Source organism: Berghia stephanieae, chromosome 11, assembly GCF_034508935.2.
Source record: "Berghia stephanieae isolate SIO BIC M18660-M18661 chromosome 11, UCSD_Bste_1.3, whole genome shotgun sequence".
NCBI classification, from domain to species: domain Eukaryota; kingdom Metazoa; phylum Mollusca; class Gastropoda; order Nudibranchia; family Aeolidiidae; genus Berghia; species Berghia stephanieae.
Genome location: NC_088370.1, coordinates 23,073,256 through 23,100,340, shown reverse-complemented (window position 1 = coordinate 23,100,340; position 27,085 = coordinate 23,073,256). Strand labels below are relative to the sequence as shown.

General features: G+C 35.3%; 2 protein-coding genes across 3 annotated transcripts in view; both read left to right on the top strand.

The window, feature by feature from the left end:
• Positions 1–22,226, top strand: part of LOC144956570 (threonine--tRNA ligase 1, cytoplasmic-like) — a 43,566-nt gene extending 21,340 nt beyond the window's left edge. For both annotated transcript variants that reach the window (XM_078887156.1, XM_078887157.1), the window contains exons 10-19: positions 259–354; positions 3,318–3,388; positions 5,600–5,762; positions 7,138–7,275; positions 7,857–7,934; positions 12,578–12,678; positions 13,732–13,833; positions 15,798–15,870; positions 16,329–16,443; positions 17,268–22,226. In XM_078887156.1, coding sequence (XP_078743282.1) covers positions 259–354; positions 3,318–3,388; positions 5,600–5,762; positions 7,138–7,275; positions 7,857–7,934; positions 12,578–12,678; positions 13,732–13,833; positions 15,798–15,870; positions 16,329–16,443; positions 17,268–17,416 — 1,086 coding nt within the window. In that variant the 3' untranslated portion in view covers positions 17,417–22,226. The remainder of the gene's footprint in view (positions 1–258; positions 355–3,317; positions 3,389–5,599; positions 5,763–7,137; positions 7,276–7,856; positions 7,935–12,577; positions 12,679–13,731; positions 13,834–15,797; positions 15,871–16,328; positions 16,444–17,267) is intronic.
• LOC144957082 (uncharacterized) lies at positions 10,188–11,837 on the top strand. The gene has a single exon (XM_078888047.1). The coding sequence runs from the start codon at positions 10,188–10,190 to the stop codon at positions 11,721–11,723; it is 1,536 nt and encodes a 511-aa protein (XP_078744173.1). The 3' UTR covers positions 11,724–11,837.
• Positions 22,227–27,085: the final 4,859 nt, after the last annotated feature.

The following is a 27,085-nucleotide window of genomic DNA, read 5'->3' as shown; positions in this document are numbered from 1 at the left end:
TATTTGTTGTTTCCACATAATGTGGAAGCTGTTTGTGATTCTAATGTTAACAATACTCATAATGTAAATGTTTTGACATAAAAAAAAAAACAAAACTTGTGAAAGTATAATTGAATAAACTAAAATCTCGTAAAGTGGAAAACAATTGGTAAAAATATGATTAATTATATTCAACTAATTTGTACTCTCTACCATTTCAGCAATTAATTATTTCATTGTTTGATGAATTCGAAAACCCATTTGATTCTGCCATTGCAGAAAGAGTACTGGAAACGTGGCTTTCAAGAAGTTGTGTCTCCAAACATCTACAACAGCAAATTGTGGGAGACGTCAGGACATTGGCAACACTATGCTGTAAGTTTTCCTTCTCTTTGAAATCATGTACTATCCTCCTACGCCAGTGATGATAATCTTCCGCGGAATACCGGAATTTGGGGATTTTCTCAGAATTTTTCAGCTGATTTTGCCAGGTCAAACATTTTCCTCTCAGGTCAAGTGGTGGATCCGTGAAAAATATCACCATCATGTCTTGTGTCATATTTTGACATCTGTGCTCAGTTGTATGAATTTTGGTGACACTCCCATTTTTATGGCGTCAGTCTAGACAAACTGTATAAATTTTACAAAGCGAAACATGTCCCCATGACCAGTTTGAACCCATATGCAAATGCACGAAAATGTAAAAATATACAACCAAGAACCAATAGCAACACTTTATATATTAATTTGATAAATTGAGATAGGCCATAACTCTGGCCTTTAGTCCGAACTAGTGGGTGTATATTTAAACGAAGTGGCTATTTTTACAGTCCCGTAAAGATGGTTCTCGGGGCTATTTTTACAGTCCCGTAAAGATGGTTCTCGGGGCCAATTTTACAGTCCCGTAAAGATGGTTCTCGGGGCTATTTTTACAGTCCCGTAAAATGGTTCTCGGGGCTATTTTTACAGTCCCGTAAAGATGGTTCTCGGGGCTATTTTTACAGTCCCGTAAAGATGGTTCTCATGGCTATTTTTACGGCGTTGATGCGATTCTGTTCAATGATCCGCATAGTTATAGATTATCATCTTTTTGCAGTATTCACAAAACTTCACCTATCATTTCTCCCGATATTTAGATGTACAGATCTAGAGGCGGTGAATGAAAGCAAAATTAATTTCATTTAACATATTTAGATCTAAAGCAAAAAATAAAATTAACAAACAATTAATGTAAAGTCAATTCTCTTAGCGATTTTTACGGTACTGTCATTTTTATTACATATAATTTTTTATTTTTTTTTTTTTTGCATAAGTTATGTTTGCAGTACAGAACAGCCCGTTTTCTATCATCAGTGGGCAGGTTAGGTTTTATGTCTTGATTTTTTTTCTGTCAAACATACATAATATAGATCTATTATCAAACACTGAAAGTATATTTAGTTCCTGCTTGAGTCGACACCCCTCAAGATATAATACTTTACAGGTTGGCTTTTGTTTACACTTTACCAGTAAAACCAGTCAGGAAGGACTAACGGTTTATACAATTTTAAAAGACGTAGATGTCTAACATTCAGGGTGCAGTCTTCTCACGTGAGAGTGGGTTTGAATCCAATTTCAGAAAAGAGGCCGTTCACAAACCAATTGTACACATTTTGACCATAATTTTAGAACCCCCCCCCCCCCCCCCCTCCCAACCATATTGTGGACAAATGACTACCCCCCCCCCCCCCCCCCCCCATGTGGATGTCCATGGCGAAACACCTCATGCATAAATATTGTTCTTTTGAATAATATTTTTTTTTAAAGAAAGTAAATAATGATGATGATTCTCTACCATGGGCGGTCATGATCCAAAAGAATAGAGGTGCCCAAGACTGATCCTCATTGGGGCATCGAGGTGGAGAGGGCATTTTACTTTGGTCCCACCATCGCGTTGCTCCAACTCCTTTACCGATTGACCCAGTGTTTGTTCCGACCAGACAAGAGTGGTCGCTGTATTGCTCCTCCCTTCCCAGTTAGGAGGTTGTTTTATTGTTCTCCGCCAAAGCGTGTTCACCTTGTGGTCAGACCAAGGTTGTGGTTACCCTGGGTCAGACCCCTCTGCCTAGGCTTTGAGGTACCACTAGGGAAAGAGATAGATAGAGAAAAAGAGAAAGGAAAAAGAGAGAGAGAGAGAGAGAGAAAGAGAGAGAGAGAGAGAGAGAGAGAGAGATAGAGATTGGGAAAGAATGAAAGAGGGAGAGAGAGAGAGAGAAAATGAGAGATAGGGAAAGAAAGAAAGAAAGGGATAGAAATGAGAGATAGGGAAAGAAAGAAAGAAAGGGATAGAGAAAGAATGAAAGAAAGAGTGAGAAAGAGAGAAACAAAGAAAGAATGTAGAAAGACCGGGAGAGAGAGAGAGAGAGGGAGAAATAGAGAAAGAAAGAGATTGGGAAAGAATGAAAGAAAGAAAGAGGGAGAGAGATAGAAAAAAAAAGAGAAAGTAAAAAGAAAGAGAGAAGAAAGAGAAAGAAAGAAAGACATAGAGAAAGAATGAAAGAAAGAGGGAGAGAGAGAGAGAGAGAGAGAGAGAGAGGCTTCTAACTAGCCGCACCTGAACGAAGTGAGTGAGAGTTATAGAGCTAATGGCGTCTACTCAGCCAATCTGTTACTATTTAAAAATCTATTACCGCAACGCCGTAAAAATAGCCACCAGAATTGTCTTTACGGGACTGTAAAAATAGCCACTGCGATATTTAAAAGATAGTATTTAATTTAAATCACAGTTGCGCATTAAAATTCGAACACCATGTGGCAAAAATGAATTAAGGTGACGTTTTGTCTTTGTTTTTATAGATATAAGGTCGTCTCTTATGTTATTGTTGTTTTGATAGATCGTTACTGACATCAAAAGTTGATGAACTTTCTTCCTCAACCCCTTTGTTGGATGTTAATTGGCCATAATAGGCTTTTAATGAAACTATTAAACTTTTTGTGAGCCTGTGGTGATGAAATTTGAAAAACGGTATTATTTATCCTTTAGTGCCTTAGAATGAATACTAATTGGATGAATAAAAGTATTTGGAAATACAATATGAAATGCTATGGGTGCAATTGGTCGGCTAAATAATTGAATAATTGGTTGTTGTCATATTGATGGAGTTGTTGGCTTGAAGATAAAAACTTGCATGGAAGTCAATGAAAGGGGGTTTTCATGAAGGAAATCTGTCTGGAGAGGATTGACATACTTTTAAAAAAATGTTTATACTATTTCTTATGTAATGTTAGCGGTGCTTTTCATGCTTTTGTGTTAAAGGCATTTTTCCGGACTTGCTATTTTATCTTTTTTTTATCCACAGGAAAACATGTTTTCATTTGATGTTGAAAAGGAAAAATATGCTTTGAAGCCTATGAACTGCCCTGGCCATTGGTAAGCTTCCTGTCAATTTGACATTGTTAGTGTCCTATTTGTCTCATTAATCTGTTGCTTCTTTTTGTGAATTTCTGTCTTTGTCTTTGAATAAACAACATGGTCTTGTCAAGTACTCCCATAGTGGGCAGGGAGGCATTTACTATGTCTTCTATCCCCTTATAGCTGTTTTCCAACATGCTTTCTGTCTTTTTCTTGGGATGAGATTACTTGGTTTTGTCCTGGCCCTGGCCGGATACCTTAGATGGGAGGGAAACAGTCAAATTTATAGTTAGGGTTTTGGAGATGATATTTTTTTTCTGTTATGCATTGTATTATTTTTGTTTTACATATGATTTTTAAACATTTGAGTATGTTCCTCTTAGTGGGGACCTGTGCTTGTGTCTGGATGAGACTTTTAGGTGATTTCAAACTAGATAGTGAGCTCTTGGAGTCTTCATCTGTTCCCTATTTGAACTAATTCCCCCCTGTCTTCCTTTTTCTTGGCTACTTTAATTGTAATTCTATAATTTTTTACTATCCCAGTTCTTCCTTTTTACTGGCGCTGATATGACCTTAATATGTTGTTAACGCCGTAAATCCCTTAAAAACAAAGTCAAAAACAGATTTTTCAAGTAGATGGCAACACTGTAGTGAGATATCAAATTTTTAGTCTAATTGCAGCTGTTGTAGTACGGTTTAGTAGGTCTCATCTTACCGACGAGTGCCGTACACTGTAGTAAAAATCTTACCCGTCGAGTTGGTAATTAAGCTTTTCCAAAAATATTTTTTTTCATTTTTAAAGCCTGAATTAAGATCAGTTGCTGCTCAGATATGACTTTTATTTTTTGACAAAAAAATCTCTGGGTGGTAAAGAGTCAGTGTATATAATTTTGTTGTTGTAGCTCAATAAAAGTCTTTTTTGCAGCTATATGGTCTAGTGGTATGACACTGGCCTTCAGATAGGAAGGTCCAGGGTTTGAGTTCCTCTCTTAGTGGTGTATAGTCCCTAGAATAGGCTCTTTACTCACATTCTCTCACAGTACTCGGGTGTAAAATGAGGTACTGGCTGTAAACATTGTCTCTGTCCAAAAAAAAATGTATTATCATCTAACAGGCGTCATGTTTCGCCCGACATGTTAAAGGTTGCTATTGGCTAGGGATCCCTTGTAAAGCGCTTTGAGCACACAGGTGTTCAATTGTTTGAATTCCGTATGTTCTTCCAGTTTTATGACATTAGCCCAGACAGGCTGGTGACACAAGACGAATGCCTAGTCTTGGACAAGATGATGATTGGGAAGTTTAAAACTTCTAATTGAAATGAGGGAGATGTAAATGCATATAACATTCTGGTGGAGTAGTCTCTCTCTCTCTCTCTCTCTCTCTCTCTCTCTCTCTCTCTCTCTCTCTCTCTGTGTCTCTCCCTCTCTCTCTCTCTCTCTCTCTCTCTCTCTCTGTCTTTCTCTCTCTCTATCTATCTCTCTCTCTTTTCTTATCTGTCATCATTATTTCACAGTAAGGAAATAAAATCAGGAAACAAGGAACGAATGGCTGATTTTTTATTTTATTTAGAATTCATGAGTCTATTAAGTTCCATGGCCACTTTGCTGCTACAATAAGTTTTAGCATAAAGCATGAGAATGGGGCAAAGGTTATCATTTTTTAATTTAGTGGTTAAGTAACATTGTTAGTGTTATAAATTGTATGGTTGAAAGAATGTTTACAACTTATAAATATTCCTTTATATTTTAATGTCTTATGCTTCGAATTGCTGCCTTTATGATAGTATTAATATGTAACACAATATCGCCTAAATATGATTTAATGTGTCATTTTGGATTTGGTTTGAGTGTGACCGATGGAAGGGATACATATTCTTCCATTTTGACAAATTGCCATTATCATCTCTGGTAACCATCTTGGTTATCTCAAGTAACTTATTTGACCACTATGGAAAGCTTTGGATTTTCTGGTATACCAATATTGAGAAGGCGCTTTTTCTTTTCTGATAATTTAGAGTAATAAGTTACAACCCATCATAATATATTAAGATTGGAGGGCGGGGGGGGGGGGGAAGCTTCTTAAAAAAATTTTCAGACTTATTGACATTCACCTGTTAAGAGCACTGGCCGATTTGACCCAACAATATATCTAAACCTTCTAAAACTCTTTAATTAAAGATTTACCATGAGCTATACAGTCCTTATGTTTTGTCTACCCTTCAATTTCCAGTTTGATGTTTGACCACCGTTCAAGGTCATGGCGTGAGCTTCCCTTACGTATGGCTGATTTTGGTGTTCTCCATCGCAACGAGCTATCTGGTGCACTTTCTGGTCTTACCAGGGTGAGGAGATTCCAACAAGATGATGCCCATATATTTTGCAGGAAAGAACAGGTATATTCTCACACATTTTAAAATCTGGCTTTCTACTATTCAGTTTTAAAGAAACAGAATTTGATTTAAATTGAGAACTTTCAATGTGTAAATGTGGCTTCCAGAGGTGTTTTTTTGTTTTTTTAAATACACCTTTATTTTCTTCTTGCATCTATCTTTTCCCTAGAATTAGATACATTCAGCAATGTCATAAATAATGACTTTAAATAATAGAATAAGATGTCTTGCTATCAATAATAAAATAAATAACACAACCCTCCCCACTCCCCCCCCCCCCCCCCCAACGTTCACACAAACCACAATTTAATGGTGAGATTGGACCTTACTTTGACCTTGAACTTAAGGTCTTACTATTTACATCAAAAGACAGGTATTGGCAATGCAATTATAGCTTAATTGAAACTGGAGTTGGAAGTACTCATAGTCAGCTGTGATCTTCAGCGGATCCCTGGGATTTTGGAATTTTCCCAGAAATTTTTCGATGATTTTGTAGTGTCAAAACATTTTCCTCTGATTAAATTGAGCATTTTATATAGCACAATATCCACTAAACATGCTCAAGGCACTTTATAAGGGGTCCCTGGCAAACTTAACATGTAGGATGTGACGTGATGCTTGTTAGGCGATATTACAATTTTTTCAGACAGCGACAACGCTGTTAACGGCCAGGTACTCATTTTACACCTGAGTACAGTGAGAGAATGTGAGTAAAGAGGCTTTTCCAAGGACTCAACTATGCGCTGAGCGAGGCTTGAACCCAGGACGTTACGATCCGAAAGTGAGTGTCATACCACAAGACCACATAGCCGCACAAACCTCAAGTCTTCAGTGGTAGATCGTGGGATAAACCACCATCATGTCTTGTGTCATATTTTGACATCTTTACTCAGTTGTATGAATTTTGGGGACACTCCCATTTTTATGACATCAATCGGGACCGATTGGCGCCAAACGTCAAAAGTGACACAAAACCAGTTTTTTCTTTTTTTCTAAGTAGCTGTAGCATGATAGTACAGTTGGCGAGCTTATTAGTTGTAGGGGCTTTCTTTAAACATATCACAACTTCCTTATTATTTAAAAAAGATCAATCCATAAACTATTCAGCCAAGAGTAGTGTCCCTGTCTCCCCCCTCCCCCCACCCCCTCTCTCTCTCTCTCTCTCTCTCTCTCTCTCTCTCTCTCTCTCTCTCTCTCTCTCTCTCTCTCTCTCTCTCTCTCTCTCTCTCTCTCTCTCTCTCTATCTCTCTCTCTCTCCCCTCCCTCCCTCCTTCTCATATCATTGTTACTGCTGTCTTGATAAAATAAGAAAGATATGTGAGATTAGAGGTAAAAAAGACTTAAATAATTTAGCTACTACTTGTCTTATATTCTACAGATTGAAGATGAAATAAGCTCATCCCTGGATTTCTTACAAGCAGTTTATTCTACCTTTGATTTTACTTTTGACCTCAAATTGTCCACGAGGCCAGAAAAGTATCTGGGTGACATCAAGGACTGGGACGAAGCTGAGAAGGTTAGTAAGAAACAAGGTCTCGTTATAGTTTGTTGTAGTCAAAAATTCAAACCTTTGTTCATGAATTTGGGTGGGAAGAAACTGAGGAGGTCAGTAAGAAAGACGGTCTTGTTATGGTTTGTTTAGTCAAATATTCCATAAACATTTTATTCGTGAATTTGGGAAAGTAAGTGCCATGGCTGGGGCAGCTGGTTCCCAACTCTTATTTTTTCAAAAATGTCACCTCATCAAATTCTAAACCCTTATTAAAAGAATACTGAATACCTTTCCGAAGCTATTGCATATCTGTATGGATCTCTTTTAATTTGTTTTAAAGTGATCTATAATGGAGAGATTGAATATCTTTTAAATAAAACTTTCGCTCCACTTTTCTGGTGACATTTTTTTCACCTAGAGAGCAGCAATATAGATGAGATTGACATCACTATCCCACATTACATTTCTGTTTTCAAAATGAAAAATATGAGATCTGATGCAAGATTAGAATGAAATCAAACTTCACCTGTGAAATTCATTAAATTATGTTTTCTCCACCCCCTTTTCAAAGATATTTTGTCTTTTCTCTACCTCTCATCTTCTAGCAATTAGCAAACAGTTTGAACAATTCAGGTTTGAAGTGGTCACTTAACCCAGGTGATGGAGCTTTCTATGGACCAAAGGTTTGTACTGCCCTGCTCAAAGTTTTGAATCTTATTGTCAATTATGTGAAATTACAAACACCCTGAGTGCACCTTTCCATTCCGATATAACCAGATTGAGCTAATTATCTTATCTTTGTGCGGCTATGTGGTCTTGTGGAATGCCACTCGCTTACGCCTTGGAAAAGACTCTTTACTCACATTCTCTTACCATACTCAGGTGTAAAATGATTCCTGGCCGTTAACAGCTTTGTCTCTGCCTGAAAAAAATTACAATATCACCTAACAGGCGACATGTCACGTCCTACATGTTAAGTGTTGCTATTGGTCAGGGACCCTTTGTAAAGCACTTTGAGCATGTTTAGTGGATACTCCACTATATAAAAGCTCAATTTTAAAAACATTTAAAAAAGAAATGGTTACATGTGACATCATTGATCTATCCACATTGATGGATTGTGGTCACAAGTTACAGTTTTCCAGTTTGAAAATGGTTCATCGAAAAAAAAAAAAGCTAAAATGTGTGGTGGCCCAGCAAAATCGGGTATAAGACGCAAGACACGAAAAGCCGTAACAGGCTAAAATAGATGAATTTGGGGTAAACTATCAAAATTGAGTTTTTTCACTCAAGATTATCTCTGATTATCGATCTATAACTATGTGAAAGCATTTGCATGATAATAAGCCATAAATATTTTTATTTTAATATTTATATGACGTGGGTGTCGATAAACATTGACAAATTTCCATCCAAGTTGATGCGGAGGATGGGTTTGAACCGACCTCTTTGTACTGAAAATATTTGCCTCTTCGCCGGTCTGAAGCCTCGACTATCGCACATCAATGAAAAGGAAATTCTTTCTTCTCTTGATTATTGCCTTGTGCGCATGGTTATCTTTCTTTGTGTTGTACTGCGCATACCGTAAACCTAGGCACGGTTCACCGTTCAGTAAATACAAATTTGGTGTCCTAAAAAGGGCTGAAAATAGAACAAAAACAGCTATTTTCAACCTGAAAACGACTCATTTAAGAAAAATCAAACCCTCATACGTATATTTTAAAAATGATTTATGCATATTTACAAATTTTACTTTTTACATAGGCTTTTTTAGTATCTCAACCTTTAGTGTTTCTACGGTAAACAACAACCACTAACCACAACAATCATGGCGTTCTTCGACGATTCTTCCATCGCACTCTTGCTAAATCTTAACAAAACAGACAATGCCGCTCACCAAGAAATGATAAATGATTACTTTTCTTCAAGAATCGAAGACAAAGATTCGTCATCTGATGAAGAAACAAGCCCAGGTGAGTTTTATTTTATGCTTTAAATGTTTGTTTTGGGCTGGTCGGTCGAGTGCCAAATTTCAGGACTGACCGGTGACGAAAATGAAAGTAGGGCCTCGAGTAAACAAGACTCTGATGTGACTGAAATCTAGTCTTTAACAATGTCAGGGCAACTCCAAATGCTATCAGTTCTTTGTTTTTACCTTTTTTTATAAATTTATCACATGAATCCAATGATCTTTCACCTCATTCTAATTATATGCAACTTCGACTTGAGCTGTTCTCAAACGCAGTCTTACTATTACTACTAGAGTACTCAGCATAAGTTTCATCTCTTTACCACTTTTCTTATTGATTCATATTCATTGCAGATATTTCAGACGTTTTTAACATGATCCTACAACTATTAAATTACGAGCATCAATTCGTATTTTTATTGATATTTAGATTCTCAGTCCTATTTCTGATTTTAAAAAAAATAGTTAGGAATTGTATCTAACAACAATGACAAGGTAAAGAGAGTGAGATCATAGACATAAACTTAAAGTTTTAAAATAGGCTATACTATAGTTGCATTTATATATCTCATGATAGTTATTATACAATCTAATTACATAAATTCTCTCTGTTTTCATTTCAGATGTGGAAAGTGCTACTGAAGAGGAAGAAAATGCATTCTGTCCCATTGTGGATTCAGTCAACATTATTCTTCACACACTTGCAGAGAAACTCCCACTACAACACCTAATGAACCACCTGCTGATCCTCATATCAAACCATGCAACTGCAAATTGAATTCAGGCTCTCCATGCTACCTCCAGTTTTCCCCTACTGTTCTCCAGGACACTCGACTGCACTACCAAGGTATGGTGCATAATGAGCTTGACCTTGTCATTCTGAGTAAACTTGAATGCACCATCCACCTGTCTTCTGAAACTTGTCGTCCTAAACAAAAGCATCAGCAAAAAAGGCAAAGAAGTAGGAATGACTATTTTCACCATGGGTTTAAAATTTGTCGAGATTTGTTTGTTTCTTCACTGCATTGCGAAAGGAAAACTGGATGCCCTCATCGCTCACCTAAAAACTAATGGTGTTGAACCACGTGTACACAAAAGCACAAAAAAACTGCCCTCTAAAACACTGGCCATTTTTGATGTTCAGCAAGTAACCACTTTCATTAGTAACTACGCTGATCTTCATGCCATCACTCTGCCAGGAAGAACCCCGCATCATTGGGTGAGTGATGTAAAACTTCTACCAACAAACTGTACCAAAAGGAAAGTCTACAAAGAATACTGTTCAGCTGTTGACGTCACCAGCAGTCGTAAAGTTGCGGAGAGAACATTTAGATCGTTGTGGCAAAGACTCACTCCCTTTGTCACCACCATGAAACCTGCAACTGATCTCTGTTTCATTTGCCAGCAAGGCTTGGCAAAGGTCAATCGTTCAGCGAATCTCCCTGATCATGCAAAATCCGCAGCCATAAAGGACATCGAGGATCATCTTCTGAATGTTACCCAGGAGAGATCTTTTTACCAAACGGTCTGTCATGAGGTGAAACGGAATCTCCCTCTCGGCATGAGTCTTAGTGGACAGGAACCCTGCTCCTTGGATGGGACTGTGCACTACAGCTTTGATTTCGCCCAGCAGCTGATGTATCCCTCCAACCCTCTGCAACCAGGCCCCATCTACTTCAAGGTTCCTCGTCGATGTGGTCTTTTCGGTGTCAACTGTGAGGCCCTGACACGTCAAGTCAACTTCCTCATCGATGAGGAATTCAACACTGGCAAAGGGGCCAACTGTGTCATTTCATTGCTCCATTACTTTTTTCAACATTATGGATTGGGAGAGAAACATCTTCATTTGCATGCGGATAATTGTAGTGGGCAAAATAAAAATTCTGCCATGGTGTGGTATCTTTTGTGGCGAGTTATAACTGGTCAACATTCCTCAGTAAATCTTAGTTTTCTCATAACTGGACATACAAAATTTAGTCCTGACTGTGGATTTGGGCTGATCAAGCGACTTTACAAAAAAACTAAAATTAATACGCTAAACGATGTGGCAGATGTTGTTAATTCTTCATCTGTGATGAATTCTGCTCAACTTTGTGGCAATCAGGAGGGAGACATTCTCGTTCCAATGTTTGACTGGACTAAACACCTATCAAAATTTTTTTCAAAGTTGATTGGCATTAAGAAGTTCCATCACTTTCGTTTCACCTCGACTGGATCTGTGATCACCAAAGTGAATGTGAATTCGGAAGAAATTATTCATTCACTCTTGAAAGTTCCCCTACCAATTCCGAATGAATTACCACCCCAAATCCAACCGAACGGACTCACTCTTCAGAGACAGTGGTATCTATATAATGACATTCGTCAATTTGTTGAGGAACCGTTCCAGGACATTGTTGCTCCACGACCAGTCCAGGAACTTAATGTCAGACAGAGGGGTGAGGTGGACATGGAAGAGGAGGAAAGCGAGGCTCCAAAAACGAAACGTTCTAAGAATAAATGATTTGTAATTTAGACTAAATAAATTTATTAATTGTCATAGGTGTTAAAGACAATTAAATATAATGTGTGTCAAAACAGGAATGCAAATTGGGTGAGTGTATAACATGGATGGATGGGAGAGTGGTAGAGAGATGGTAACCTTTTTTTTAAAAGTGTCATTTATTTCAAATTATTTGACTCGCTTTTTCGGAGACAGACCAGTTGAGATGAGTGTGTTTGCTTGTAAATACTAATTCTAATATCATATAATGTAATATAATTCATTGCCTTAGTATCATTATGTATGTATATACCCAATTTTTATTGTAATTGTTAATGTTATTTGTGTTCTAAGTTGTTATCTGATTCGAAAAGTTGAAAAATACAAGTTCAATTTTAAAATCCGTTTTTCTCAGTTTCATTGCCATAGGTGTCATCCGCTTTGAAGTTGTCTAATTTTGTCACTAATTAAGCTAGAAACATAATTTAAAAAGCATGATAATCAGCTAAAGCTGCTCTATCAGAAAACCTAAACATGAAGAAAAGTTATTTTTTCACATTATACCCTGTTTTCCTGGGCCACCACACAAATTAGGGCATGACATGATTGTGTTTGTCTTGAATTTCTAGAACTGACATTTTCTGGATTTCTCCATTTAAAAAAAAAAACACCATCCATTTGTTGCAGTTTTTCACTTGTATAATCAATTTGATAAAGGGGAGCACCAAAATATTAGCACTAATATATCTTATTTGAATCTGTTGAATGTTACTTATCCGAACCAGCGACCACCTGAGCTCTAGCCCTTCGGTCTTATCTGTTGAATGTTAATTTTACTTCCCATTCGTTTTTAACTGTATTATTCTCGTCATCAGATTGATATCTCCATCAATGATGCTCTGAAGAGAAGTCACCAGTGTGCTACCATTCAGCTGGACTTTCAGTTGCCTCTGAGGTTTAATCTCAGCTTTGTCAAGTGAGTCTAAGAACTGGGGATAATTTGTATTTCTGATAATACAAAAATAATTTGATTTTGTTGAGCTTTAAAATTGAGCTTTATATAGCACAATATCCACTAAATGTTCTCAAAGCGCTTTACAATGGGTCCCTGGTCAACAGCAACATTTAACATGTAGGACGGGACATGCCGCCTGTTAGGCGATATTACAACTTTTCGGACAAAGACAACGATGTTAATGGCCATTTTACACCTGAGGACGGTGAGAGAAAGTGAGTAAAGAGCCTTTTTTAAGGACTCAACTATGCGCCGAGTGCGAGGCTCGAACCCAGGACCTTCCGATCCGAAAGCGAGTGTCATACCACATAGCCGCACGCAATTTGATTTTGTTATTGCCATGAACTTATAGAACTCCTAGCAATATAGAATCTGACGTTATAAAGGTGTGTGGGTCGTGAGTGTCACTATTTGTAACAATCTTGCTTTCCATACAAGGTGCTGGTAAAAAAAAAAAAGATTTTCTCTCTTGAGTTATATTTTGTGTGAGGACCAGGTTTGATAGATCCGGTGCATAAAAAAGCCTATATTTTTGTGATAAAAATGTTATTTTTATATTGAAAGAAGACAAAAATGTCTTTTTTAAATGATTAAAACTTTAAAAAGATAATTTTATTTTGGGTGTATATGAAGACCACAGGGAAAAAACGATCAAAGTCACATTTTTCAGCTTTTGAGAAAATCAAAATTAAAGTTTGGAAACGCCACATGATATATGAATTGAACTGAATGTGAATTACAAAACGTATATATTTTGACCACAAGTCAGATGCATATAAAAAACAAGCGCTTGGTTGATTTTAATACCAAATTATTGTGACACTAGAACAGTAAGTTTCTTTCGGACTTTGATCGATTTTCCCCTGTAGCCTTTATATATGTTTTGTTTTAAGTTAGATTTAATTATATAATAATTATAATTTAAGATATAGAGGAAATTATTAAAATATTTTAATGCATGTAGGCATGAAAAATTTATTATCAGTTCTTTAACCATTTTCTCTTTTATTCTAGTGAAAAGCAAGAAAAGGAACGTCCTGTGATCATCCATCGTGCTGTCTTGGGGTCTGTCGAAAGGATGATGGCCATTCTCTGTGAGAATTTTGGAGGAAAATGGTAATAGTTATTTCTTTTTGGAATGTTCAATAATCTCTTAAGGGGAGCATAGTGGAGTCCTTGGAAAAGACCCTTAACTCACATTCTCTCATCGTCCTAAGGTGTGAAATGAGTACCTGATCATTAACAGCAATGACTGTTTCTGGGGAAAAAAATAGGAGCTGTGAATCGTCCTACATGTTAAGTGGTGGTACTAGGGGACCCCTTATAAAGCGCTTTGAGTAAGTTTAATGGATATTGCGCTTTTAAAATAATGGTCTAGTTTTTTTTCTTTCTTTTTTTTTTTCTCTTCTTTTTCTAATGTTTGCTTAATTAATTCTCAAAATTCATTAGTTTGTAGCAATAGCCAATTTAAGTCCCCAGAAGTTGATAAATAACGCTTGTCTTATCTTATCTTACCTATCTTTTCTTATCATCATCATCATCATCATCATCAGCAATTATATGTGATCACACCTCAATTCAGTATTTAGTGGATAGATGATGTGAAAAATTGAATTGAAAGTTTAAATGAACAGAATTACAAAATCTGACGGGATAAAAGCATTTTAAGTTCACTCAATGTTCATAATGTGTGAACACATATGGTATTATTATTATTGTAGAACAAAGTGTCATTTGAGTGGGATTAACATACCTGCCAAGTACCCCGATAAAATCGGATTTACCCCGATTTTTTCTTGATTTTACCTCACCCCGCCGGATTTTGGGAAACTCTGATTTTTTGATTAATGAATTTTTAAAAAAATGTTTTTCTCCAAATTTTTTTTTTTTTTTTTTAAATGGCGAAAATGAATTTTTACGATGAGATAAGAGTAGGCAGCTCTGCACATATCAGTTTTGTTCCAACTATTTTAGGGACTTCAATTCATAACCAAATAGTAAAGAATAGAAAGAGCAAAAGCTGATGATACAAGGACTAATTTTTATTGCCAGTTTGAAAAGAAAAAACTATGGAAATAATTAGTCTTTAACAATTTTTCTGAGAGAATAGATACAAATGATCCAAAATGAAATGAGAAGTTTGCTCCAAAAGAATGCAGGAATAAATTCTCAAGGTGTCCAAAAAAGGTGTTAATCTTTTGGTCCCAATGAAAAGAGCTCTGAATTTTATGTAAATTTGCTTTTTTTTTTTCCTCTTAACATTGCTTATCCCTATATTTTTCCCTAGACTCCTTTTTTTTTTTTTTTTTTTTTTGAAGAAGCCTCCTATTTTTTTTCACTATGGGTTGGCAGGTATGGATTAAGAGAAATTTTTACACCTTGCTGACAAGCACCTCCCAATGTTGCGGATACAGGATTTTCTTCACAGATTCACAGATACTTTAATTTAAATTGTTAGGATCTAGTTTATTTCACCATAATAATAATAGCAGTCTGAGATGGTGGATCATGTTGTCTATACAGATTGAATCAGTAGATGATACTGTTGTTTTCGTTTTCCTAACATTTGCCACAAAAATACCCCAATACTCCGTTATTTTGAAAAACCAAAGACCACATTTGCTTCTATCAGTTTCTCTGCGTGGAATATGAAAAATAAACCAAAAACTGATTATCTAGCACAAATAAAACATTAGAAATAGCTTCTAAAAGGTTGGAAAAAGTGAGGACAGGGTATTGCCTTTGTGTTTTCAACACAGAGTAAAGTGATAATTATGATGTTAGAATGTCAATTTTCAGTTTATTTTTCATTTTTTACCCCTGAGAAACTGATGATAACAAATTTTGTTGCTAGCTTTTCAAAACTATTTAATATTGGAGGATTTTTGTGACAAATATTACGAAAATGACCATTTGTCTCAGCCTCATATATTTGGGATTTTTTTACTGGTAAATACACTGATACAGTTTTTCATTCATTTATGTTTGTTGTCTGTGGCAGATGGGTGACATGTTATAAATATACTAACTGTCTATTTATTATTATTATATTATTATTATTAATTATTTCTAAAATGTAGGCCCTTCTGGTTGTCTCCTCGTCAATCTATCGTCATCACTGTCTCCACCAATTTTGATGAATACGCACAAGAGGTAAGTCACTTGCCTTTAGATCATCATATTCTTTACTGTTTTGTTTTTTCTAATATGTTGGTGCCATTTTAAATTTTTTTTTTGACTTTTAATTTATTTATATTTATAATTGTGTTCATCACACCAACTATTCAATTTTTGACAACAATGCAAGACAGAGCAGTAATGATGGTAAGGGAAACAAAAGAAGATAAAAGTTCAAATCTGTCAACGTCCAACCTCGACTCCTATCAACCAGCATTTATTTTAAAGATCAAAGAACCATAATAACAACCAACACCCACTCCTTCTTCTCTCCCTCCTCCTCCTATTACTACTACTACTCCTCCTTATTGTCCCCCTACTCCATTTGACTCCTCTTCGTCCCAAACATGGTTTATACTTGCCTATCTTCATAATTTTCTTTAGATTATTTAACCTCACAGACACCTGCTTAACCATTTCAATCTGACTTTCAGGTTGTCCAGAAAGTTCGTGATGCAGGCATCCTGTGTGACTTTGACCAGGATACTGGGACCACAATGAACAAGAAGGTGCGAAATGCCCAGCTGGCACAGTACAATTTCATATTAGGTAAGTAACTGCCTCTGCATCATGTTTCTATAAACAAAGTTGGTTTTATAGAATTCATTCACAATAAGAAGGTGTTTTGTCGACTCAGGTCATTCCATCAGTGGTTGATAGCATGTGGGTTGTCCTATTTTCCTTTTAACCCAACAAATACTGATTTTCATGATTTTGAATTTATCACATTGATTTGCAAATGCGACAGTAAGAGTAGGATACAGTGCTAGATTTTGATCACTGATGGAAAATCTCTTGAGAAGTTGGTTCTATTTATTTATTTATTTTTTTAAGGATCACATGATTTGAATTTTATCTTTATTATTTTGATGCAAATAAACCTTGCATTATTACTTTTAGATTTCTGAATTTTATCATATTATCGTGTCTGTTCAACATGTCTGTACAAAAAATTTTTTCAGATGAATAAAGTATTATTATTATTATTATTATTATTATTTATTATTATTATTATTATTATTATTATTATTATATTATTATTATTATTATTATTATTATTATTATTATTATGATAAAAAAAAGTACATATGCCACTGAGACGATGTCATTCATACTTTTTAAAAATTGTTCTTTGGATGTTCTAATATTAAAATTTGATCCTAAAAGAAATAAGAAAACCTCACCTTTGTTCTCTTCCCCTAATAAGGACCATATTAAATCCTTGATAAATATAAATTTATTTGCTGTGCCACCAGTTTTTTTGTATTGTTTTTGCCAAGGTTTATAATGTAGCAGTTTTCCAGTACACTGTTTTTTCTTGTGCTACTTCCAAGTTCATCTTAAATGATTCTTTTATTCCACCTGCTTTTCAGTTCTGGGTGAGAAGGAAATGACCAATGGCACTGCTAATGTGCGTACCCGTGACAACAAAATTCATGGAGAGCATAGCATAGAGCACATCACCTCAAGATTCAAGGATTTCGTTGAAAAGAAGGTTATCGACGCAGAAGAAAAGTTTTAAATGATCTTTTTTTATTTTTTTTTTCACTCTGTTTATTAGTAGTCTGTAGATGTGAGCTTTATTTATTTTTCTGAAATTGACTTTTGATGTATTTCATTGTATGGCTTGATGCTGCCTGAATGATGTCTTAGTCAGTATTTGGCCAAATGAAACCCAGCCAAACCTTTTTGCCTTTGACTCTTTTAAATGCTTTTCGTCTATAGATATAAATATACATACATTTGTTTTCTTCAATCCATGCACATATAATTCACAGCTGCATAAAGAAAGCATAGTACCAAGCTGAATACCACACGGCAGTTTGATGAAGAGAAAATCTTGAGCGTTAATTGCTTTAAATCATCCTATTGTGAAATTTTACTTTGGGGTCTATTTCAAAATTAGACTATAATAAATAGCCCATATATCATCCGACATTCTGACAGGGAAGTCAAATGAGAAATTGTGGTTAGTTGAGAAATTGTGTTTAGTTCTTTTGCTCAAGGAACAAACAAGATTCATTGACTGAGACTTGGATTTTAAACACAACTTAATGCCTCCTCCATCTCTTCAAATATGAAAGTATTAATCTTAACTAAGGTAGTTTGAGGGAGAAGATGACAGTAGGAGGATTAAGTGTTGAAAATCATACAGATCACTACAAGTTATGTTTTGTATAATGTTTAACATTTCCAATAGAAAACTTGAATTACTTTAAGCTAGTTTTTGAATTCACTTTGATCTGAAATCAAATCTTTCCATCAGGTTTTTAGTTACCACTAGAAAATGGGATAGCTCACTATTTAAAGGCCAAAGCTGCAGCTTTATAATGATACTATATGTATCTAATACTTAGTTTCAGCTACAACTGATTGCAAAATTCTGAAGAATTTTTTTTTTACCAGTTGTATTTTTATAAGCAATTTTTATGTTCATTGAAATGCATTTGCTAACTTCAATAACACATCATTGAATAGTATACAATTATTTCAAAATTAAGAATTCAGTCTTTCTTTCTCTCTTTATTTTTTTAAAAATTTATTTTTAATTTTTTCAAATTTGTTCTTGCTTTAGACATTTTATGTTATGTCCTTAACAAAGGAAAGAAATCTGAAAGGCCCTGGTCTTCTAGTAACATAATAATAAAAGAATAATGATAATAATATTCTGACACTTTAAGATGTCACCAAGCCACAGAGCTTCTTCGGTGCTAGATTTCTTGAATATCTCCACTCCAGCTCTTTATGGTCATTAGATGCATTAGGTTTTCATAGTGATATTTGTTTAATATTGAGTAGGAAGAAGATGTTAATTGAAATGTTTCGGGTTTTGTTATTGGAGATGAGTTCAATTTTCTTGCATTGAAGACAAAAAGTCCCTTTGTCTCCTAGTATTATTTTCTACTATTCTATTTTTGCAGATCTATCAAATTTCTGATCCATGTAAGAAATCCCTTGGCCAATAAAGGTGAAATTATTAAGTATTTTAGTTTTAGTATCATTTGTCATATTGTCTACGCTATTAGGCTTTAAAACCTTAAAATGTTTTTTGAAACGTTACGACACCAACGCTAATTTTTAAAGTCGATTGATGACGATTTTACAAATTTCGGTACTTTGTTGATGATAATTTGACAATATTTGCTACATAACTTTCAAATTATCCAATATGTGTTAATCAAGAATTGTAGTACAGTTTTCTCTATCAATATTCGCTCCTCACATTTGATCTGATACTGGATCCATCAATGAGAAGATTGGGACGGCCTGTATATGATAATACATGCATGTTTTGATTATTGTTAGTCATGATTTATTTTTATTCGTTTATATTTTGATGCTTTCATGTGATAATAATAATAATAATACACATTTATATAGCGCTCATTCTCGTGTAAAACACAAGCTCTGGGCACTTTACAATATAAATATCAATTTTAAGTGAAAAAATAAAAAAAATAAAATAATAACAACAATAACAATTCATAGCCAAATCAAGGATTCATATAGAGTCAAGAAAAACAAATACAGTAAAAATGTGTCTTGAGATTCTTTTTAAAAGTAGGTAAAGACTTGCACTCCCTCAGACCACGTGGTAGTTCATTCCAAATCTTGGGGCCGAAACAAGCAAACGATCTATCACCAAATTTTGTTCTTGATCTTTTTTCCGAAATTTTCGTTTGGTCATTACATGATCTTAAAGTGTAATTTTCAAATTTACACATGACCACGTGATCTGTGAGATATGCCGGTGCTATACCAGCCAAACACTTATAAACAAGACACGCTGCTTTGTAATATGTGCGCTTTTCAATGGGCAACCAGTGGAGAGAGGCCAACAAAGGGGTTGCATGATCAAATTTTTTTTGCCAAAAACTAATCTTGCTGCACTGTTTTGCAGTAGTTGCAATTGTTTAATAGAAGCCTGAGGCAAGTTGACAAGCAGCGAGTTACAATAGTCTAGTTTCGAAAAAATGAGGGAAACAACCAATGTTTTACATGTTCCAATTGCAATATACTGACGGATCGAACTGATTTTCTTCAATTGAAAGTATAAAGATTTACAGAGAGCAGAAATGTGAGCTGACATTTTCATTTCTGAATCAAAATAGACACCCAAATTTTTCACAGTCTTTGAAACTTTGATCTTTTCACCCCCAATCAACACCTCAAGACCATCATTCACCTTCAACTGCCCTCTATTTCCCACAATCATCACTTCTGTTTTTGACTCATTCATTTTCAACTTGTTTGCATCCATCCACTCTTTCACATCCGTCACACATTCTTCCACACGTTTCACAATATTTTCGAGATTTTTAGTTTTATCAGTAGCATAAAGTTGCGTATCATCTGCATAGAGATGATAGCGCAGCCCATGACCAGTGATGACATTAGATAATGGAGAAGTATACAAAACAAAAAGAATTGGACCCAAAACAGAGCCTTGAGGAACACCAAAAGACAATGTATGTTGACGAGAAAGTTTATCTAAAATCATAACCTGTTGCTTTCTGCCATCTAAATAAGATTCAAACCACTGCAAGACAGTCCCAGACAAGCCAAAGGTTATATTAAGTCGTTTAATGAGAATACCGTGATCAATAGTATCAAACGCCGCCGAAAGGTCTAACAATGTCAGAAGAGAAACAGAACCTTTATCTAAAACATCAAGCAAATCACTCGCAACACAGCACAGAGCAGTTTCTGTGCTGTGGTAAGAACGATAAGCTGACTGAAATTTTTCCCATAGATTGTTTTCATGGAGATGTTGTGAAAGACGTCTGAGTACAACTTTTTCAAGGATTTTAGAAAGAAATGGCAGATTTGAGACGGGACGGTAGTTACTAAGGTCATTTACATTGAGATTTTGCTTTTTTATGAGAGGCTTTACAATTGCATGTTTATAGATATCTGGGACTTGTCCTGAGATAAGTGACTGATTTATAATATAAGTTATGCAAGGTAACAATTCAGGAAGACATAATTTCAAAATATTAGTTGGTAAAGGATCTAAATCACATGACTTCGAGGGAGATGAAAAAATTATTTTAGAAATTTCTTCTTCAGTTGTTTCTTTAAAACAAGAGAATCCCTGTGAACCCGAAAAAGGGTGGAAATTTATATCTTCATTTTGCACGAGGTCCAAATTGTTCCGAATTTTCGATATTTTTCCCGAAAAGAAATCTGAAAATGCATCCGGCTGCTTTTCTACCGGGATATTAGTGGGTAGACACATGCCCTTTTCTTCCCCTAAAAGTTCCTTTGAAACAGAGAAAAATTCCTTAGTGTCCCTCACTGATGACAGTTTTGTGTTATAATAGTTTCTTTTTGCTCTTTTGCAGGTGGTTTTATACTTATGCTTTTTTGCTATATATATCAGCCGGTCAATCTCAAGGCCCGATTTTCTCCACGATGCCTCTGCATTCCTTTTTTCCCTTTTGGCAGTTTTTTCACTCTGGTTAAACCACGGAGACGGTTTCCTGGAATTTATTATTCTAGTTGTGTTTGGCGCATGCCTGTCGATGACGTTGCGCAGTACCTCGTCTGTTTTCTGTGCTGATGGTATATCCATTCTTCCTAGTTCCTCTGACAGATTGTTTTTGAAGGAACTAATGTCTATTTTTTTGGTATCCCTAGACACTATCTTGACTTTCTTTGCTTTCTCTTTGATGCATTTGAGAGTTGCCAGAATCAGATTGTGGTCTGAAATTTCTTTTTTGATATTTTTAATTGATTCAACAAGCGAGGGTGTGTCAATGATGAACCAGTCCAAGATGTGCCCCAATCTTTGAGTTGGAGAGGTCACTAACTGAGTGAGGCCATGTTCATTCAGCATATTTTTTATAATTTTAACGAGACTATTCTGATCAACATCAAACTGAATATTAAAATCGCCGATATAAATCTTTCGCTTATTTGATGTGTCTTTTGATACAAAATCTAAAAATTCGTCAGCAAAATCATTCTGTCTCAGTTTGTTCTTTTTGCTTGGGGGTGGTCTGTAGATACAAGTGATTAAAAATGAAATTTGAGGGTAGGTCAATGTGGTTTGGACACACTCGAAACTTTTGAACGAAATTGGCCTGTTTTGTATTTTAGACGAAAGAGCGTGTTTGTATATGATGGCGATCCCCCCTCCTGATCGTCCATTTCTTGGGAACGATTCCATCTTGTAGCCGGGAGGTGTCATTTCTTTCATTATAGGTTCATCACCGAACTGACGCAACCATGATTCAGTTATATATAGAATATCGATATCGTGTTGATCTATGACATCGATTATATATTTTAATACCTTTGATGATACAAATTAAATAATTCTTACAAAATGTTATTTGGTTGTTTACTTTATATTTGATAATTGAATAAGGTAATTATAAGTTCAATTTGCTTGGCTTAGGCCTATAGCACAGCTGAACTTCTAAAACCAATCAAACAAAACATGAGGTAAGGAATGCCTCCACTCAATATGTCTATTGCCATTCTCTAAAAAAACACTTTTTCAGAAACTCTCACCCCTTGATAGTTTTTGACAATATGAGATTCATTTTATTAACCAATATTTGAAGGACGAGTTTTCTGGCCTGAATTTTATTACGACAGTCTATTGGTGTGTGTTGGACACAACTGTTACAGTCTTCTAACTTTTTATATCTGTTGTCCTTCCCTGGTTGGTTTTTCTTTTTGTCTCGTAATTAAATTGGTTTAGCCCAGACCCTAGATGAAATCCTTTTATTTTTCACGAGGTAGGCAGTCGAAGTCAGATAAAAGATAGAAATTTTGATTTGCTGGTATTTAGTATTATTGGTTAGTCTTATAAATAAGAAATGAGGGGAGTAGAGAAGTCAAATCATGGACTCGGCTGGATAAGCACTCTCTGCCTGACTGTGATAGAGGTTGGTAAGAGAAAGTTATCACATTAAGCCATCGGATATTAAAAAAAAAAGACAAATGAGTTTCAAAGTCAGTTCCTGATACTGATTAATGTGTTTTAACTTTCCAAGCCCTCAGGGTGGGGTCCTACCTCCCATAGTGGACAGGGGGGGACTTGCCGTGTCTTCTATCCCCCTTTATCTGTTTTCCAATTGCTTTCTGTCTTTGTCTAGGGGTGAGATTGCTTGGTTTTATCCTGGCCCTGGCCGGATACCCTGCCTGGGAGGAAAACATTCAAATGTATAGTTAGTTTTGGGAGATGATTTTTTCCCCTTGTAAATCATCTCTCTGTTATGCACTGAATTATGTTTTGTATACCTATTATATATGATTTGTAAATATTTGAGTGTATTCCTCTTAGTAGTACCTGTGCTTGTGTCTGGATGAGACTTTTAGGTGATCTCAAACTAAGTACTTTGTTCGTGTGCTCTTGGAATCTACATCTGTTTCTATTTGAACAAATTCCCCTTTGTCTTACCTTTTCTCGGGTGCTTTACTTGTAACTCTCGAACTTTTTACTGTCCCATTTTCTTCCTTTTTCCTGGCGCTGATATGACCTTAATGTGTTAAAGGCGCCGTAAAAGCCTTAAAAACAAAACAATGAGGTTATCTTTGAAGAAACCCAAGCGTAGGTGGAGTCTCTTTACCCCCCCTATGAAGGTTGTTCTTGTTATGTATTCTATTCCCAGATATGTTTTAAAAAAAAACAAAAAACAAACTATAGCTGTTATATATATATATATATATATATATATATATATATATATATATATATATATATATATATATATATATATATATATATATATATAGCGCAAAACCAACTAAATGTGCTCAAAGCGCTTTACAAAAGGTCCTTTACCAACACCAACTCGTAACATGTTGAACGGAACATTTTTCTCCGACAGAGACAACGCTGTTGAGGGCCATGTAACTCATTTTACATCTGAGTACAGTGAGAGAATGTGAGTAAAGAATCTTTTCCAAGGACTCAACTATGCAGCGAGTGAGGCTCGAACCCAGCACCTTCTGATCCGAAAGTGAGTGACATACCACAAGACCACATAGCCGTTTTCCTTTTTCATACTGCTTTCTTTCTTTGTCTGGGAATGAGATTAATTGGTTTTATCCTGGTCCTGACTGAAATCTTTGGCTGAGAAGGATAATATTTACTTTTTAGGAGATATGTTTTCCTTGTAAATCATCTATCTCTCGGATGTGAACTCATTAAAAAAAAAATTTTGTGTGTGTGTGTAAAATATATTTAGTCAGCAACAGTGGGATCCTGTGCTTGTGTCTGGATGTAACTTTAAAGTAATCTCAAACTCAGCACATTGATTGATTGCTCTTGGAGCTTTCTCCTGTTCCTTGTTTGAACGAGATCATCATTTGTTTTACGTTTTCTCCTGTGTCTTAACTATACACATTTTTTGACTATCCTATTGTGGCGTCCAATAGTGTTTAGTTGATTTTTCCCTAAATTATCTGGCTACTTCTTATATTGTTTACTTTCGGTTTCCTACTTCCGATTGGAGTAACAGTCACTTTGTCTTTGCTGAAACTTCTAATCTTATCTTTCACTAGTCATTCCTTTCTTTTTTAACAAAGTCAGATCGTAACATTCTCACATCTTACACTATCATTTCCTTTTTACTGGCACTGAAAAGGCATAAAATCGTTGTAAAACCCTAACGAACATAATACAAACCCTAACCAACGAATACCGGTACTCCCCCTATATAAATGGAAATTTCTGTAAGTCAATATTGAACATATTAAAAAAAAAAATCGTCTTTTATACATATCTTCTTCTTGTTCCTTTGCACAAGTAATTTCATACAAAACAATTTCATCACGTTTCTCCTCTACTTCTATCTTTGTGGTCTTGTGTAAAGTGACAGGAGGTCCCGGGTTCGAGTCCGGATTTGAGAGGCGCAAAGTTGAGTTCTTGGAAAAGACTCTTTACTCATATTCTCTCAACATACTCAAGTGTAAAACGAGTACTGGCCGTTAACAGCGTTGTCTCTGTGCAAACAATTCAATTGTAATATTGCATCGCAGACATCATGTCCTGTCATGGATGTTAAGAGTTGCTGCTGGCTTGGGTCCCCCTGTACAGTGAGTTGAGCACTTTTAATGGATACTGCTTTATATAATTTCTTTTTTTTCATACCAACCGAGATACGGAGGCCAGAAAACACATTATGATCTTTAAAGTAAGTAAACATTTTACACTGGGTGGATTTATATGTTTTCAAACTGCCCGGCAAAAAAGAAAAATACAAAAAAAAAAAAACTTTTTATAATCAAAATAGTTGCCGTAATGTTGTGCTGACGTGGAATGAATGAACCAGGCGGATATACTAACGACCAAAGAGTAATTAATACATCTTATGACATGACTTTATTCAAATGAACGTTTTTAAGAAGTCGACAGCAACACATTACATGTCATGACGAATAACTAATACAATAGTCAAAGTCACTAAATAATTTCTCATGAAGATAGGTCTCTTGGTGTAAACAAAATCAGCTTGAATTAAATGTTGAAAAAACGAAAGAACAGGTGTTTGGTGTAAAAAATAAAAACGACTTAAAGTGTGTTGCGATCGGTAAAGATGATGTTGAGATAGTTGACTATTTTAAATATTTAGGAATAACCATTGATAGTTCCCTCAATTTCTCTCAACATATTAATATAATATCTAAGAAAGTTGCCCAAAGATTATACATCCTAAGGAAATTGAGAACATTTCAAGTAAGGAAGAAAACTATGTTAAGAGTTTATGACTCATTGATTAAAAGTGTAATTGCGTTTGGCTGCACCATATGGTTTGGAGGATGCCGACCTAAAGATAAATCAAAAATTTCAAAATCTATCAAAGAGGCATCAAAAATAATAAACCATCCTCTTGATGGAGTAGAAAGAATTCATGGGAAAGCAATAGAAAGGAAAGCATTCTCAATTACCAACAATAAAAAACATATTTTATACCATGAATTTAGTCTTTTACCATCTGGGAGAAGGTTTTGTCAGATTAAATGTAGAACTAACAAGTATAAATCAACGTTCGTTCCATCAGCAATAAAAATTTTGAATATTTCATATGGTGCAGAAAAACCAAGGATTGATTCGTTGACTGATTAACTGATTAATTTATGTAATGTAAGATTAACTGACCAACTGATAATGATGATAATTTTTGGTGTCGAATTGCCACAATCGTAACAAAAAGAAAACGAAATGAATATGTTTATGTTGTGTATATCGCACGTGTGAAAGAAAGAGAGGAAGAGAGAGATAGAGAGAGAGAGAGAGAGAGAGAGAGAGAAAGAGAGAGAGAGAGAGAGAGAGAAAATAAGTAGGAGTGAAATATCTGTTCAGTTATAGTTATCGTTTAACGTTATAACAAGTGTAACTAAATGACAACTTGCCATATTTATGGACAATAAAGATCTATTCTTATTATTATTATTATTATTATTATTATTATTATTATTATTATTATTATTATTATTATTATTATTTGGAACGAAGAAATGGTCTGCACTCTTTCACTTTCACACAAACATGCACACGACTGTTCACAAGAACGAGGGTTGTCCACATATAACCGGAACATGGCTATGAATTCAGCATTTTTTGGGTTGATTCTTATTTTATAAACACAGATTACCTTGATCACTGCTTTACTTTTCAACGTAATCACCGTTGTGACGGATGCATGTCTGCCGATGACCTGCTTGAAGAAATGGCCGTCCTGCAGCCAGTCTCGCAAAGCCCCGACAAGTTTGTCGTTTGTTTGTTTTTAAGAGTTTTATTGCGCTTGCGACACATTCATGTAATTTCAGCGCCAGTAAAATGGAAGAAAATTAATGGGATAGTAAAAATGTTATAGATTTACAATTAAAAGCGTACAAGAAAATAATAATAATGATAAGCATATTTCTTTTTCGCCTTTCGTCGAAACCTCAAAGCGCTTTTAAAAAAAGGACATTGTTTACCCAGATAACAACAATGATGCACGTCCTATTCAACCAAAATATCAAAATAATTAAGAGCATGATACGGGCATCAAAAACATCATCAATACAAAAGTCACATACAATACATTTAAAATTCAATTAAGTAAATATTTTCTCAAAAGATATGTTTTCACGTTTTTTTTTGGTTGAAAATGTCTATTGAGCTTGACAATCTCACAGATTGGGGGAGATCATTCCAAATCGTGGGTCCAATTATCATAAGAGAAAA